Genomic DNA, 17,007 nt, shown 5'->3' on the forward strand with positions numbered 1-17,007 from the left:
TTCCTTCCTTCCTTCCTTCCTTCCTTCCTTCCTTCCTTCCTTCCTTCGTTTCTCTCTCTCTCTTTCTTTCTTTCTTTTGACTGAGTCTTACTCTGTTGGCCAGGCTGAAGTGCAGTGGCACGATCTCGGCTCACTGCAACCTCCACCTCCCAGGTTCAAGCAATTCTCCTGCCTCAGCCTCTGGAGTAGCTGAAATTACAGGGGCCCTCACCTCTTTTTTCACTCCTCTTTTATGCTTTGTGTATCCAATGGAGAGGAAAATTTGGAGTCCTCAGTTTACAAAGTGTTCTCAGAGTTCAGGATGAACAGAGCGTGGAGCTACTAGCCAGATGAATAGATGTTATTTGCTTGGTTTATCTTTGAGCCCATTGTCCTGGCCCATCAGCTCACAAACCCCATTCTTATTATTTCACTTTATAATCAGGAATTTGGACTTGATTTTATATTACTAAAGTAACAGAAACTCTAAATAAGCCTACATTTGGATACCTTCATTTGATTCTTTCTTTGATATATGACAGCCAGGACATTTTTGGAAGCAGTATAGATTATATGTAGCACTTGCCTTGGGTCTGATTGCCTTTTGGAACGTAGTGCAGAGCATCTTCTGGAGTGCAGGTGACATGACTATTTATGGAGGAAATGGGCAAAAAAGAAACAGGTAGATGATCAAGTTGCTTTAGAAGACGGTGAGGAGAAATTACTATCTGATAGTACCACACAAATCCTTGCGCAGGAAGAATGATATCCAATTCCTGCTCGGCATTGAGTGAGTTATCTTATTTCCTTCATCAAACATTTATTGAAAAATTACTCTGCCAGGCACTGTTCTTTGCACTGAGAATATAATTGTAAACACACAAAAAATTTACTCTCCTAGATGTTATATTTGTGTGTTTGTGGGGAGGTAGCTGGAAACATATTGGTTTTCCATTGCTTACTAAGAAGGAGGAGGAAGAACATTTTGAAAGCCTGGTGATGTACAGAGGAAAAACATGGCTAATACTGGGAAAAGATTTGACAAAGCCAGTAATGCCATGATCTATCACAGATGGATCCATCCAGATCCGGGGGAAAGACTGATGTTTAAAAAGAAAAAAAAAGAATGTAGATGCCTAGTTCCAGCATGAACTAGCTGCCTTAATCTGGGAAAGTCACCTAGCCATCCTACTGCTCAAAAGTAATCTTTTCTGTAGACCTCCTCAAAGAGTGACTGCCGGGATTAAATGAACGGAGATTATGTTGTATAAGTGTTTTGAATGCAAAGCAGTGATCAACCTTTATGATTCCCTTAAAAAACATAGACATAAAATCTAATGTTATCATTAATAATGTCTCACAACTATGATGATTCTTGAATTGTGGTTCATATCTCCAGTGATACAAAAAAAGTCCTCAAATAATCCTGACATTTCATATCCTTCTACCCTGGGAGGAGGAGTGTGTGTTTGAATGTATCCTGCCCTCCCTTTAAAAATATTTGCTCTTACATTGTAAGAATATTGTTTTAATAATGGGCGTTTGTATTTCAAGTAAGTATAACAAAAATATTTGCTACAGAAACTTAGTTGGCTATGGCAGTTACATTCCAAGGATAATGCCTCGTAACTTGAATCACAAGCCTTTCCATAACTTAGAAGCAAATCACAGTCACTTAATTGACTAGTTTTATTTCTCCAGTATGTTCACTTGATTGACAGCAAGCCAAGATATTCTTCCATGTCCTCAGCCTCCTCTTTCTTCCCTAGGACTGGCTTCCATGGAGGTGAGGAACTGCTCCATAGTGACAGAGTTCATCCTTTTGGGAATCCCACACACAGAGGGGCTGGAGATGGTAGTTTTTGTCTTATTCCTGCCCTTCTATGCCTGCACTCTACTGGGAAATGTGTCTATCCTTGTTGCTGTTATGTTTTCTGCTCCCCTTCACACACCTATGTATTTCTTCCTGGGAAACTTGTCTGTGTTTGACATGGGTTTCTCCTCAGTGACTTGTCCCAAAATGCTGCTCTACCTTATGGGGCTGAGTCGACTCATCTCCTACAAAGACTGTGTCTGCCAGCTCTTCTTCTTCCACTTCCTGGGGAGCATTGAGTGCTTCTTGTATACAGTGATGGCCTATGACCGCTTCACTGCCATCTGTTATCCTCTGCGATACACAGTCATCATGAACCCAAGAATCTGTGTGGCCCTGGCTGTGGGCACGTGGCTGTTAGGGTGCATTCATTCTAGTATCTTGACCTCCCTCACCTTTGCCTTACCATACTGTGGTTCCAATGAAGTGGATCACTTCTTCTGTGACATTCCAGCGCTCTTGCCCTTGGCCTGTGCTGACACATCCTTTGCCCAGAGGGTGAGCTTCACCAACGTTGGCCTCATATCTCTTGTCTGCTTTCTCCTAATTCTTTTATCCTACACTAGAATCACGATTTCTATCTTAAGTATTCGTACAACTGAGGGCCGTCGCCGTGCCTTCTCCACCTGCAGCGCTCACCTCATTGCCATCCTCTGTGCCTATGGGCCCATCATCACTGTCTACCTGCAGCCCACACCCAACCCCATGCTGGGAACTGTGGTGCAAATTCTGATGAATCTGGTAGGACCAATGCTGAACCCTTTGATCTACACCTTGAGGAATGAGGAAGTAAAAACAGCCCTGAAAACAATATTCACAAGACAGGCCATGTTCCTGAGAGTTAGTAAGAGCTCAGGGTGCTGAGCTCTGGAATTCCTTATAATAAATGGGTGCATGGCTCTGGAATTCCTTCTGCTTTGACATAGATATTTCATTCTGGAATCTTCATATGTGACAATGACTTGGAATTTTCAGCACTGTGCTGAATGGTATGGACCACTGTGCTATAATACATTATCTTTTACATATTTTATTTTATCATCTAGGTTCTGCCTCTTCACCTATCTTCAAAGTCATATAGTCTTGGTTATTGTTACCTTGCCTTTCTTCTATAGAGAATTGCCTGTCCCTGAAAGGAAGGTATTTTCCATTGTGCCATTTTTTTTTTTGCGCCACTTTTCTCAATTTACTCCCCTCATACTATTTGTGAGACAAACCTATAGGGAAAGGCAATAAAAAGAAGAAAAGAGATTTTAAACAACTGATTGAGAGAATAATATAATTTTAAAAACATATTAATTGACTAAGGACTAGAGTCAAGATGCAGTGTTTTTTGTTTTTTGTTTTTTGTTTTTTTTTTCCTCTCCAAATGTCTGGAAAGGGAATAACTTAGAATTTGTCAGCAAGGATGTTCATCCCATGTCTGACCCCATGCCTGATTAGTCTGCCTAAAGATTTCTAGGCAGATTGGCTTAGCCCCACTGCCTAAGGAAAGTAAAAAGCGTTGTGTCTAGTATACTAGACTTGGGTCTGTTTCCGTCTTGCTACCAGCTATTAGTGTGGTAACAATTTAGTAGCTTTATCAGGTCAGGCTGATGGATTGGGCCAAATGACTTTCCAAGCCTGATTCAAGGAGACCCGAGACTCCAGTGAATTTATCCTGAGGTTTCCTTGTTAAATACAGTTAGTGAGAACTTCCTGTTTACTTATCATATGTATTAGATTTCTAGTTAAGATTCCACTGGAAAAAGTTTGCAAGTTTCTGGACTTGTTGATCTCTGTGGTATGTTGTAAGATTAAAAAGCATTATATATATCTTTTTTTCTACCTATAACTTTAAAGGTGTTTCTACCTTTTCTTTAACACCTGAACCTCACCCTTACCTCTTGGGTATTCATTTGGGCTTGCTAGACTTGGTAAAGCTCTAAGCATCATTTCGTTTCCTGCCAAATAATTCTGCTCTTCCAAAAAAAAATTGTAAAGAAAATATGTATACTTGCATTTGGCCTCATGCAACCTCCTCCTTTTTTGATGTGCATCAAAGTTATCTACCTTGGCTCAAAAACAGCTACACAGACGCTTTGTGGAGCCACTGATTAGATGTGAAATCCCATAGAAGACAGAGACACTCAGCATTTTCCTGGATTCATAGTACTAACCACTTAGGGTACACATAATTTTACCTCTTTACCCCTCTAACCAAAATACAAGCACCATGTCATTAACATTCCAACTAGAAAGCTTCCCAATCCACTGTGATGTAATTAAAATAAATTCAGCTTCATATTCTCCTTTTACCCATTTTCAAAAACTCCTAAACATAACACTCGAATTGTAAAGTCTCTTTCCAGAATTCTCTGTATCCTTGGAACTGTCAAGTTTATAATTGTCTTAGTAGCCTCTTCACTCATTTGTGCCTCAAATTTCTGTCTTCGGTTCAGTAGTGTGAAGATTGTCATTTATAGAGCCCTAATTATTTGTCATATATTATTATAAATGCTCTATAAAACTATCTCATTTAATCTTCAAAACAATCTTTGATATTTGTGCTATTCTTCCCATTTTACTGTGAGAGGCCCAGGATATGAATGCAAGGCTTTTACACTTAAAACACTAAGAAACTCCTTCCAAAATGCTTAGAAATCTTTCCAACCAAGAAGAGAGAAGAAACCAAGAAGGAGCACTTGACTTCATCCATGCCAGCCCAAGAAGCACATCACATCCAAGATAAAGATATTTTCTCACACTCTTATGAAGAAAACGGTAACCAAGGGAGTCAATGGTGGGCTTAACTCCAGAATGTAGATGGTGGAGGCCTCAAGTGGGCAAGGCATCTCACTGTGGCAAAGGCCAGGGTGAGAAACGATTGGGCATACCAAGAGGCACACAGCAACGGAGACTCAAAAAAGAAGGGCCACGCAGAAATCAGAAGCGCCATATCTTCATGTCTTCTTCCAGTAAAAAACGGACACGAGTCATAGATGAAGGCACTGGAATCTTTGTATCACTGCGGATTGCCGGAAGGAGGAGAGACGACTGAGGATACAAAAATTGGCAAGACCTTGAAAGAAAGCTCTATCCCCAAACACCCACCGTATGCCTTCTTCTGTCACCTGTGCTCCACCCCTCTCGTTAGGAAGTTTCCTGACCAATGTAAGGAGATGGCTGTTGATTTTCAGTTATTGATTTCCCACCCGATCTGGGCAATGATCCTTGATCCAGCAGCTCACAATCCTCCCTCTGAGCCCCAATATTGATTTGCATTTAGCTTGTTGAATCCGCTTTCTTTGGATTCATAGAACATCTCAAAAGCCCTGTTATTGGCCAAGGGAAAATCTGACAGAAGATCTCAGAGCCCCTCCCTGGCCCCAAAATGGTTTCAGATGTAACTCAACATTCCAGAGGAATGGTAGTAATGGAACTACGTTTTCCCTTTTCTCTGGTATATACGTTTCTTATTAACATTATAAGACAAAGTGAACAGATAAAGACAAAACATCACATCCATTTTTAAAGGAATGCTGATCCACCATTAGAAAATCTATTTCCTATTACTGATTTAACTAAATCTGATTTTAATCACAATTTACGTAACTGTTTTGATTCCATTCTCAAATGTATAATCCTTTGAGATTTTAGTTATTTTTAAAGCTTCTTAGTAATGAATCATTAATTAGTAGCTTGCTATTACCAGAGTTAAAACACCTATTTACCATAGTTCTTCCAATATACTCTAAAGCTGTACTTCCTGTACAAACCTGTTTGGGGTCATTCACAGTCGCAGCAGAAAAGCTCTTGTATGTTCTCTGCTGTTCTAACTTGCTTAACAGAGACTATGGGGTAGCATTCTATGCTTTAATTTCTCTGTCCTCCTCCTTTCTTAATTAGAAGCAACATTTTCCATGGCAGTGGATATTTTTTTCTTTTCAGTTGAGCTGTTCACTTTAGAAAATAAATAATTAGTTTGACAAAGAAAAGCCAAGTCTAGCATCTCCAAGGATTTCTCCCATCCCTTCTGCTCCCAAACAGTCTGAAAGTAAAAACAACTTTTATTTCAGGTATATTTACATCTTGAACAAAACAAACCATTTACAAGATGTGTTTATTCACTTTATTCAAGAATTCGTTCTCTGAACCCTCAGTTTGGGAGGCCCCGGGAGACCTGAGGCACAACAGTCTATGATAGGAGCAACACAGCGCCCAACATTCCCTAAAGAGGATCCAGACCCAGGAGCTTGCTAACATTCTTACTATGGAGAGGAGCTCAACATGCACACAGCAAGTCAACCTGAACATTTCCATGAAGGAGGCCACTCTGTCATGGTGGTTAGAGCACTGGTTTCAAAATATATTTTTATCCCTGAAATTCTGCCATTAAAGAACAAATTTCCTCTCAAATCCCACCTTCTCCTTTCAAAAGCAAATTTCCTGGGAAGTAATAGAAATGAGATAATATCTAGCTCAAGAAAGATATTTATGATTGGTAGGAGAAGTAAGAAGGCAGACAAGCAAGTACATATAAATGTTTTTCTCTACATCGATTTGGCCAAAGATCAGCACTGATATCCTCAAATCTCTTTCCCATAGGCGTCCCAGAGAAGTAATTCAGTCGGTATTTATTAAATTCCTGTTTTGCAGCAGATACTATTGTTATGCTAACTTGATAAAGATGGACAAGATCCCTGCCCTGAAGGAGTCCACCATCTGTTTTTAGAATCATACAGAATAGATGGTCCATAATAAAATGTGATAATAACAGCAGGATATGCTTTCCTAGGGCTTACCATGTGTTAGGTATTCTCAAGCACTTTACCTACATTAACTCATGCGGTCCTCACCATAATCCTATTATCTCATTTTATACAAGAGAAAACTGAGAGACAGAGAAATTAAGAAATGTTTCCAGCTAGTAAGTAACTAAGCTAGGATGTCTTGCAGGCTGTCTCTGACAAAGCAGGAACACCGTCATCTTGGACAAACACCACCATTTTAAGTTCCAGCTCCCTTTCTAACCTCATGCATTTCAAAGAAATCACTTCTCTTCTAACAACAAGTAGCCAGAAAGAGTCGACAGTAAAACACAGATAAGACAGCTTGAGCACAAAGAGAGGGGGGAAAGTGTCTTGGGTAACCACCAAACTTACACTCATACAATGGGCCCCAGTAAAACAGTGGGCCCTAATAAGCACATTCCTTTCTCTGTAGGTGCACTAAGATAGGTAAGCTAAAAACAGACTCTGGGGGTACGTCTGCAGCTGCAGGAAGATGTACAGGAACAGACACAAAAACTCTCCCTCCCAGATAAGCAAGACAAAGAGACATAGAAACATTCTGAGCCTGTGATAAGCTCTCCCACCCCAAACCCTTAAATACTCTTAGTCCATAAGAGAGAGTGCTCCTGACTTAACTTGGCCAGAAGCCCCTCTCAAGTTTATTCTCCAAAATAAACCTGTCTTTGACTGTTGAGCTGCTTTTAGTGTTTCCTTCCCCCTTCTTCAACTCTTACAGTCTCCAGTGATCTTCCTTTTAATAATTTCATTACAACATCAGCATCATAAATTCAGAGAAGCAATGAGAGCATGGAAAAGTGACCAATTATTTCTACCAAGGCTGTTTGGGAAGGCTTTGCAGGAAAGGTGGGATGTGAGCCGGGCTATGAGGGATGCATGGAGGGGAGAGTGAATAAACATCAGACAGAGGGTGAGAAAGTGCAGAATCAGAAGGAAGGGAACATCTTGTGGAAGCATGGGCATGTACTAAGCACACTATTTCCAGGGAGAACTATATTAGTATAATAAAAGAAGATTGGAGGTGGAAGTGAAAGACAGAAGAAAGAAAATAGGGAGAGAGAAGGAGATGGTAGAAAGTAGCCTAATCATGAATGGGTTTCTTATCATGAAGTGCCCTTTGTAGAAAAGGCCATATATTCAGATTTGCCAGGAGAGTTTATACATGATTTTTAATAGTGTTCACACTCCTAAAAGTGTTCTGATGTGTAAAATAAATTATGTGGACATGCTACTTCTCTATGAAGCTAAGGAGAACTTGGCAATGAAGATTCAATAAAAGTGTGGAGGCTGATTATGACTGAGCTCAGCTGAGAGCATTTGCAAATCCAGCCAGTGCCAAGAATAGAGTGGGCAGAGCACTCCACCAACAGAATGGAGAGGAATCTGCTATCTTCTACTCCTGTGGGAAGTACCTAACACTTAACACCCACTGACCTCTGCACCATCAGATATAGGTTGTACTAGCTCAGTCACTTACCACCAAGGACTCTTTCTCCTGCATTATTGGAGCTCATGCAGCAACCTCATGGCAGGACTAAGACAGGATCAGAACTCTAGTTTCTCTGCCCTGCATTCTGTGAATTATACCATTTAAACTTTTTGCAAATGTGAGTGAATCATGTTATATTTTGTTACATACTATTTGTTATATGTGTAAGATCATACATAACATGGCCTCTTAATTTTCCAAACTTAAATGAATCATGCTAAGCCCCTGTGCATGCTAACCTATGTATGTATTAGTGATAGTAGACACTGAAGGATAAGCCACAGGAAAATCAAGCATCTCTTTTAAAACACATTCCCAACTCATGATAATCCCCACGGAGGATCACATAAAGAGATGGTCAGTTTTATCGAGTGGAAAGTCTCATAGTCAACAAGATGTGGTTGACACTTAAACACTCATAAGACACATGACACTGAAAATCTCAAAGTCATCTGCTCACAGATCCAATGATCATTATCACAGAGCTTCTTTAAACTAACAAACCTCTCCCATCAGTGGTCTGAATCCTCAGATCTACTGGTTTATTTCCCAGTCCACTCTGTCAAAATTGTTCTTTCTAGCATCCTCCAAATAAATAAACACGAAGGCCCTTTCTTCCTAGACTCCATGACACCGCCCAGTGATGGCTGCTCTCCACCTCTTTCGTTAGATCTGTTCTGTAGCTTTGCTTACTTCTATGGGAAGTTTGCTCAGTACTTCAGGACTTGATCCTTCCCCCAAAACTTCATCTAATGAAATTATTCACGTCATGATTCTTAGTTGTGACCCATACACTGTTCATTTCTCCTTGAGCTCATGGGCAGAGTCTCTGGAAAAATCTTAGATATTATAAAGAAAAATACCTGGATCTAAGTTTGCTTCGTTATGGGGAAAATTATGAGAGTAATTCTACTTAACTCATGGAACTGTTGTGAAAATTACATAAGAAAATATAGTATCATCAACAAGTGAATAAAGAAAAGGTTATACATATGTGTATATATATACACACACCATGGAATGATGTATATATAATGTACACCATTGTTTATACACAATGGAATATTTTATATATATAATGAAATATGACTCAGTCCCATAAAAAGAAATGAAATAATGGCATTTGCAGTAACCTGGATGGAACTGGAGACTATTATTCTAAGTGAAGTGACTCAGGAATGGAAAACCAAACATCACATGTTCTCACTCATATGTGGGAGCTAAGCTATCAGGATGCAAAGGCATAAGAACAATAAATTGGACTTTGGGGACTCAGGGTAGGGGGTGGTGACGGATAAAAGACTACACACTGGATATAGTGTACACTGCTCGGGTAATGGGCGCACCAAAATCTCAGAAATCACCACTAAAGAACTTACTCATGTAACCAACCACCACCTGTTCTCCAAAAACCTATTGAAATAAAAAAGTTAACAATTTTAAAAAGAAAGCAAACAAACGTAAGATTGTGAAATGTCTTATCATTTTAAAAAATAATAAAGTAAAAGGCAATACAACTATTCAAACAATTATGTAAATAAATTATGTTTTGCATTTAAAGAGAGATGGAGAGCAACACGGAAATAGAGTTTCTCAAAGGAGGAAGTCTTTATACATAACAGATTCACTGAGATTAAGCTCTCTTTTGAGTATAGCTCAAGAGTGGAAGGGCCTGACTAGTTAGGTTTTGTTCTGGTCCCGCCACCTTAAATAATTAATCCAGGTTGAGAGTAGTCAACCATGTTCCTCAATAGGGCATTTAAATGCATTTTTCTTTTAAATTTTAAACCACAGTTATCTAGTTACAAATATTTCTGAAAAGAACTAACCTAATTGTTTATATTTTTCAATCATGATTTCATTTCTATAGTTTCACTTTGTTTTTTTTAACCTGCTGCCAGTTTTGCTATATAAGACATTGACAAAACCATTTTGCTGTCTTGCAAAAAATTTTTTGGTACGTTTCCATTTCCTATTGATGTCAAGGTTGATTATATTGAGTTTAACATTCAAAGCTTTTTAACGTCTGGTTCCAATCTCTGTCACCAATTTTCTTCCTATTTCTCTTTTGTTCTTGACTTCTTCACAGGTCAACTCAAACTCCTTTGTAATTTTTCAAACCAATGCTAACAACATGGTCTGGATTCTCCAGTACAGTCCTAAACTATTCTATTGCCATGTTAGGCCATGTTTCTCACATTGCACTCAATTGTGGATCCTGAATTTTGGTGCATTTCTCACATATTCCATGCTTTCAGTGACCCCGAGTCCTAGTCTTCATGTGTCCTCTGCTTGGGATGTCAGTTTCATTGTTCTCCACAGGACCAAATTATTCTCATTTTTCAGGACACCATCCAACATTGTTTTCCTGCCAAAACTTTCGTTAATGCTCCAAGCTAAAAGAAACGTTTCACCTTTGAAATCTCATCTTCTTTGGAAGTACATGTATTCTTGACAAACACCACTCATCTGAGAAAAATAGCGTGAGTGAAGTGAAATAGGATGACCAAGTTTTTAACTAAACAGATTACAAAGATCTAGAAATTTATATGAAATAATAAGACCAGAATCAACCTTACAGCAGTAGATCTGATGTTCAGTTTCAGCAAGTTTGTCATGAGGGTTTGAAGAACACTCACAAACATGTATGATGCCATGAAAACTCAAGATATTTATTGCTAACTGATCCATAGTGGTTGTGACAACTGGGGAACAAAAGGTCACCACTAAGACAATATATACTCAATATGCCTCAACTGTATGCTTCCTTTCAGAGAACAGTAATCTTTGATAATTTTTCTTATAGTTCTAGTTATAGCTGTGTATTTAGATAAAAGGGAATTAATTAACATATAGGACATGCTAGATTTTAGAATTGTACATTGTAAATTTGTAATGAATCTGAGGATATGAATTTACCACTCCTGGTCATAAGAATGTTTCCTTGTTTTGATTCTTAGTAACCTAGGAGCTGGAAACCTTGGAATTTCCCTTTGACGGATATGCCAGTAATAGGATTTAATCCCTTCCCTCTTTGGAGTCTCAGGTTCCTGTAATATGAGAAAAGGGTGGCCTCACTGGGCTCCGTGCCTCTGGGCAAACTCTCTATCACAATTTGGGAATGTTAAGCGCATAACCTACCAAATTGAAAGCAAGTCACTGGGCACAGTCTCCATTGCAAGTCCTGGAGGGTGGAAGGGAGGTCTCATCAAGAATGAGGAACTTGCTTTTGTCCTCTCCTTGCCTTTTTGGCTATGATCCAAAAGAAAGACATGCCGGCTCTCCTAGGATCTTCAAATCATCCCTGGTTCTTCTGATCTTTTCCCCGGTATCTGTCCCTGCACCAATATGACAGCCATGGTCCATATCTCCTATTTAGTCTATATTAGTTTTACAGATAGGATTCTGGTGGCATATTAGATATGTGATGCAGTCTAAGAAGTCAGTAACTGGACAATAAATTGTGCCAGCCTGGACACCACATGATAATCAGTATTCTGCAAACTGTGCTCTATCGCCCCCTGATGGACATAGGATCATCTCCAACCTTAGCACAGAATGACCAATTCTCCTTGGCTTTAGGGGTAATCATGATGTGTGCTTTTGGAAGGGCAGGGACAGAGGAGGAAATTTGCTTTACAAGTTCATTGGTAATTTGGAAGAAATGACAAGCTCTGCATAGATATTTATACACAGAGTAGATCTGATCATGTTAATTCCCATGCTTTAAAATCTTTCATGTCTCCCCACTAACTTTAGAGTAAAATCTACTCTAATACATACAATGATTTTTATAATCTGTTTGTATCTCAATACCCAGCCTCATAGCCTTGTCTATTTTCCCCATCAGGCCTTATACTCTACACTCACTAAATTATTTGTCATTTTTCCAAAACTAACTATATCAAACTTTGATACATTTGGATAGGCTGTTTCCACTCTCTGCGATGCAACTGATTGTTTTTTAAAATTTATTGAAATTCTCCTGCAAAAAGTCTGACCTGATACAGGTGGGAAGACATAGGCTATGCTTCCTCTGTATTCTAATTTTAGATGATAAATACTATAATATTTCACCTTACATTACATTGCACTTTCTAGGCTGTGTTTCTGATTTCTACATGCTATACTTCATATATGCTGCAGGGACTCAATTAAAAGAAGATAAACTATACATACATTATCAAATAATGGAGAAGAGCTCATTTATACTTCAAAATATAAAACATATTCCAAAATATAAAAATTTTCAAACAATAGTGTACAAAATTACATGTAGGTTTAAAATTGAATCGAACATGTAGAAACATATCAACATGATCATTTCAAACATATAATAAAATAAATTACAATTAATGCAAAAGAAAACTGAACTAATACAGATCTTTAATGTGACTATTCATTTTGAAAAATATAGTATACAATGTGATGTGATGATACCATTTTATATCTACTGAATAAGCAAACTAATATTAAATAGTAAATAATCAAACTATGTATTAACAAAGCTACAGAAACCCCACAACATTTTGACACTACTGGTAGCATTTATTGATTTATGTGTTAATTCCAGGAGTATTTATTTTCTATTCTATGTTTTGTATAGTGACAGGAGTTGAATTTACAAGTCCAACAAGGCATTTATCCTACCCTGAAGGTGATGATTGCAACAATATATGAACACGCAGGATTTTGACAGCACTTAAGAGGAATATCTGTCTCAAAATGGGGAAAGATGTGAGAAAAAAAAAACATGCAGTGAGTGAAGAAACATTAAATTAAATTTTATAACAGATAATAAAAGTCAGGTCTGTAAAAAAAATCGTGGAAGAAGAAAAAGAGCAGGATTTGTGAAAGTACAAAGGAATAAAGCAGCATGATTCATTCAGAAGTTTAAAACACGTTGGTGACACCTTTTAGAAAAGAAACTTTTAAATACAAGTAAGATAAGTTTATATGTTTATATACTTTGGCCCTATGAGTCTAAAATTGAGAAATTATTCTAAAGGAAAAATATAAGTAGCACCAATTCATTTCAAATGGCAAGAACAATGATATTTAAATATTCAGATATGGATAACATTACGTAAAATATAATATGTTGACTTATTAAATTTTATATGGTCCCCATTATTATTGACTATCAAAATTATGTAGCAACATGGAAAAAGGGTTATAGAATAATGTAAGTTAAAATAACAAAACAGTACATTTCTTGTACTAGGTCTTAAAGATAGTCTCTTGTATTCTTTTCTAGAAGTTTTATAGCTTAATTTTGTCTGTTTGTATCTATGACCCATATCAAATTAATTTTTGTTCATGGTCTGGAGTAAAGACTAATGTTCATTTTTGTCCCCAAGTGAATATTCAGTTGTTTCAACGTAATTTGTTTAAGAGACATCTTTTCCTACTGAGTTGCTATGAGGTTTCAGTCGAAGAACTGGGTGGGTCTACTTTGGACTTTCTCTTCTATTTCTTTGATCTGTCTATTCTTATGTCAATTTCACATTGCATTGATTATGGCAATTTTACAGATTATCTTTTTTTCTTTTGTTGGTTTAAAAACAATTTATGTTATAGGCATAAAATTTTAATTGCCTATATTTAAGGTGTATAACATAATGCTTTATTATCCTTGTACATAAGCACAGTGAAATGATTACTACAGTGAAGCAAATCAACATTTCTTCACATTTACTTTTGTTTGTGTAAAAGGACCTGAAATCTACCATCTTGGCAAATTTCTAGTATAAAATATGTGATATGCACATTAGTCTTATTTATCCTACGTAACTGCAACTTTGTACCCTTTGACCTACATCTCCTCATCTTCCCCCAACCTGGTCCTGCCCCTAGTAACAACCTTTCTACTCTGTTTCTGTGTATTCAATTTTTTAGATTCTACATATGTGAGATCATGAAATGTTTTTATTTCTGTGTCTGGCTTATTTCCGTTTTTTTCAGCAGCTTTATTGCAGTATGATTGATAAATAAAAATTGCATATATTTAGGTTATACAATGTGATGTTTTTATATATATGTACATTGTGAAATGATTACCAAACTCAAGATAATTAACATATTCATCGCCTCACGTAGTTTTTTTTTTTTTTTTTTGTATATAGTGAGAACACTCGAAATCTGCTCTCTTGAGAAATTTAAGATATAAAATGTTTTATTACTAGCTATAGTCACGATGCTATACCTTAGGTCTTTATTTGTCTTATAACTGAAGGTTTGTACCCTTTGGCCAATATCTTCCCCTTTCCCTGACCCATGTCCCCGGCAACCACCATTCTACTCTGTTACCAAGAGTTCAACTTTTATTTTAGATTCCACATGTTAGGGAGATTATGCAGTATTTGTCTTTCTGTTTGGCTGATTTCACTTAGCATAATGTACTCCATGTTAACCCACGTTGTTGTAAATGGTGGGAACTCCATCTGTCAATGAACACTTAGGTTGTTTCTATATCTTGGCTACTGTGAATAATTCTGCAATGAACCTGGGAGTGCAGATACTTCTATGAGCTCTAGTAGTCTGCCCTGATCCTCAGGGAATACATTCCAAGACCCCCAGTTGGTGCCTGAAACTGATACAGACAGGAGGCAGGGAAATACTGGGTTGAAAACGGTGGAGTCTCTGGCAAGGGTTCCACCCTAAGTCTGGACTCACGGCCCTAAATGAGAACTTCACATCCCCATTTTCCCGCCGGAATGTTGCTTTTTCCAAATCCACCCTGTCCTGCTCTGTCCCACACCCTGTACCCATAAAAATCTCAAACTCCACTAGCAGAGAAGCAGAGTGTAGTGGCAGAGAAGGAGAGAAGAGAAGAAGCAGCTGGACATCGGAGAAAAGCAGCTTGACTTTGGAGGGATGGCTTGATGGTGGGACTTCACAGAAGAGTTTGACCGTCCTCAGGTGGGACTCCAGGGGAAGATTATCTTCCCACTCCATCCCCCTTCCAGCTTCCCTTCCCTTTGAGAGCCACCTTCACCACTCTATGAAATTTTCCACGTACACCACCCTTCAATTCATTCATGTGACCGGATTCTTCCTGGATGCTGGACAAGAACTCAGGTACCAAGAGGGCAGGGTGTAAAAGGCTGTCACTCTGACCCTTCACTGAGCTGGTTCACACTTAGCCACCTGTGAATGACAAATGTTAAAGGATCACTGATCGTAACATATGCCCTCTGGGGATCTGGGGTTTGCAGACACCCCCTCTCAGATAGCAGAGCTAAAAGAGCATTGTAACACGCTTGGACGCTGCTGCAGGGCCCACACACAGCCTGCTCCCGCCAGAGAGGAGTGACCAGCCTATTCCAGCATTCATTCACTTCAGTTCCTGCACCCATTGGCTCATGTGCTCCCTCCGGTAAGGGACTGATGGTGGCAGCTGAGTAAACAAGTCACCCCTTCATGAGTCGCATGAAGGGGTCAAGGGAAATACCCAATCTCGAAACCATGAATAGTACCAAACCGTATATATTTTATGTTTTTTTCCTCTACACACATACCTATGATAAAAGTTAATTTTGAAATTAGGTATAGCCAGAAATTCACCACTAATAATAAATAGAACAATTATAAAATACACTGTAATAAAAGTTATGTGAAGGTGGTCTCTCTCTTTCTCAAAACAAAAATGCCTGTCCTTACCCAGGTCCATGGGCACAGGCCCAGGAGTAGAGCTCTAGCCAGGGACCGCCCCCTTCCCTGCCCACTTCCCTTCCCCCTTCCATATCATTTAAAGGGACCATGCCCTTTCCTTCCCAGCACTTTCCCTCCATATCAGTATGAATAAGGACTCTGAAAAGTATTAGATTTGCTCATTGAAATATACACAATATGAATAGGGAGAATCCTTGGTATAAAATTAAATTATTCTTTATTTCACTTTTCACCTCTCTACTTGGACAGGTATCATATAATCTTTCAGTCAAATAATTTATATGAAGCAACTAAAATGAGATTTGTGTTGAAAAGGTACAGGAATTTGTAAGTCACGGTCCATGCCCTTATGGAGGTCAATTAGAAGACTACACTAAAACATTTTAGAAAAGAGTAAAAGGGCTGGGCGCGGAATCCCAGCACTTTGGGAGGCCGAGGAGGGTGGATCATGAGGACAGGAGATCAACACCATCCTGGCTAACACGGTGAAACCCCGTCTGTACTAAAAATACAAAAAAATTAGCCGGGCGAGGTGGTTGGCGCCTGTAGTCCCAGGTACTCCAGAGGCTGAGTCCGGAGAATGACGTGAACCCAGGAGGTGGAGCTTGCATTGAGCCGAGATCGCGATACTGCACTCCAGCCTGGGGGACAGAGGGAGACTGTCTGAAAAAAAAAAGAGTAAACAATGCAACACAGTGTGCAAGTGAGCCAGAATTTGAATGACTTCATGCAAGCATCCATTACGTGCTTTAGAAATCAGGGATGGCTATGTGGAAGAGGTTACCACCAACGGCAAATAGAAATGGTACTTTTAGATAGGTGGAGTAGAATGATTATAAGCAGGATATGGAATGGAGCAGTGTGTTTGTGGGACATTGAGACTGTCCTGAGGAGAATATTTTTCCTGAATAAGAGTAAGAGACGATGTTGGTGACATTAGGTAGGTAAGGCTTTGATCTGGATGAAATTACACTATAGTTTGAAAGCCATGAGGAATAATTTAGGTATGAAACTTACTCTTTTTTGTTCTGTTTTTAGCTTTATTGAGGTATAATTGACATACAAAAACTGCACATGTTATGTACACAATTTGAATAAGTTTGGACATGTGTACACATATGATTCCATCACCATAATCAAGATAATAAACATAACAATCACCTCCAAAAGTTTCCTTTGTCTTTGTTTTTGGGGGGCATGTT

At 38.6% G+C, this 17,007-nt stretch overlaps 1 protein-coding gene across 1 annotated transcript; it reads left to right on the plus strand.

Annotated features, from left to right (window-relative positions):
• The first annotated feature begins 1,759 nt into the window (after window positions 1–1,759).
• Window positions 1,760–2,697, plus strand: LOC715199 (olfactory receptor 10D3). Its single transcript, XM_001105305.5, is given in 2 exon segments — window positions 1,760–2,663; window positions 2,666–2,697. Coding segments are annotated over 2 exon segments (936 nt in total).
• Window positions 2,698–17,007: the final 14,310 nt, after the last annotated feature.

Source organism: Macaca mulatta, chromosome 14, assembly GCF_049350105.2.
Source record: "Macaca mulatta isolate MMU2019108-1 chromosome 14, T2T-MMU8v2.0, whole genome shotgun sequence".
Lineage (NCBI taxonomy): Eukaryota > Metazoa > Chordata > Mammalia > Primates > Cercopithecidae > Macaca > Macaca mulatta.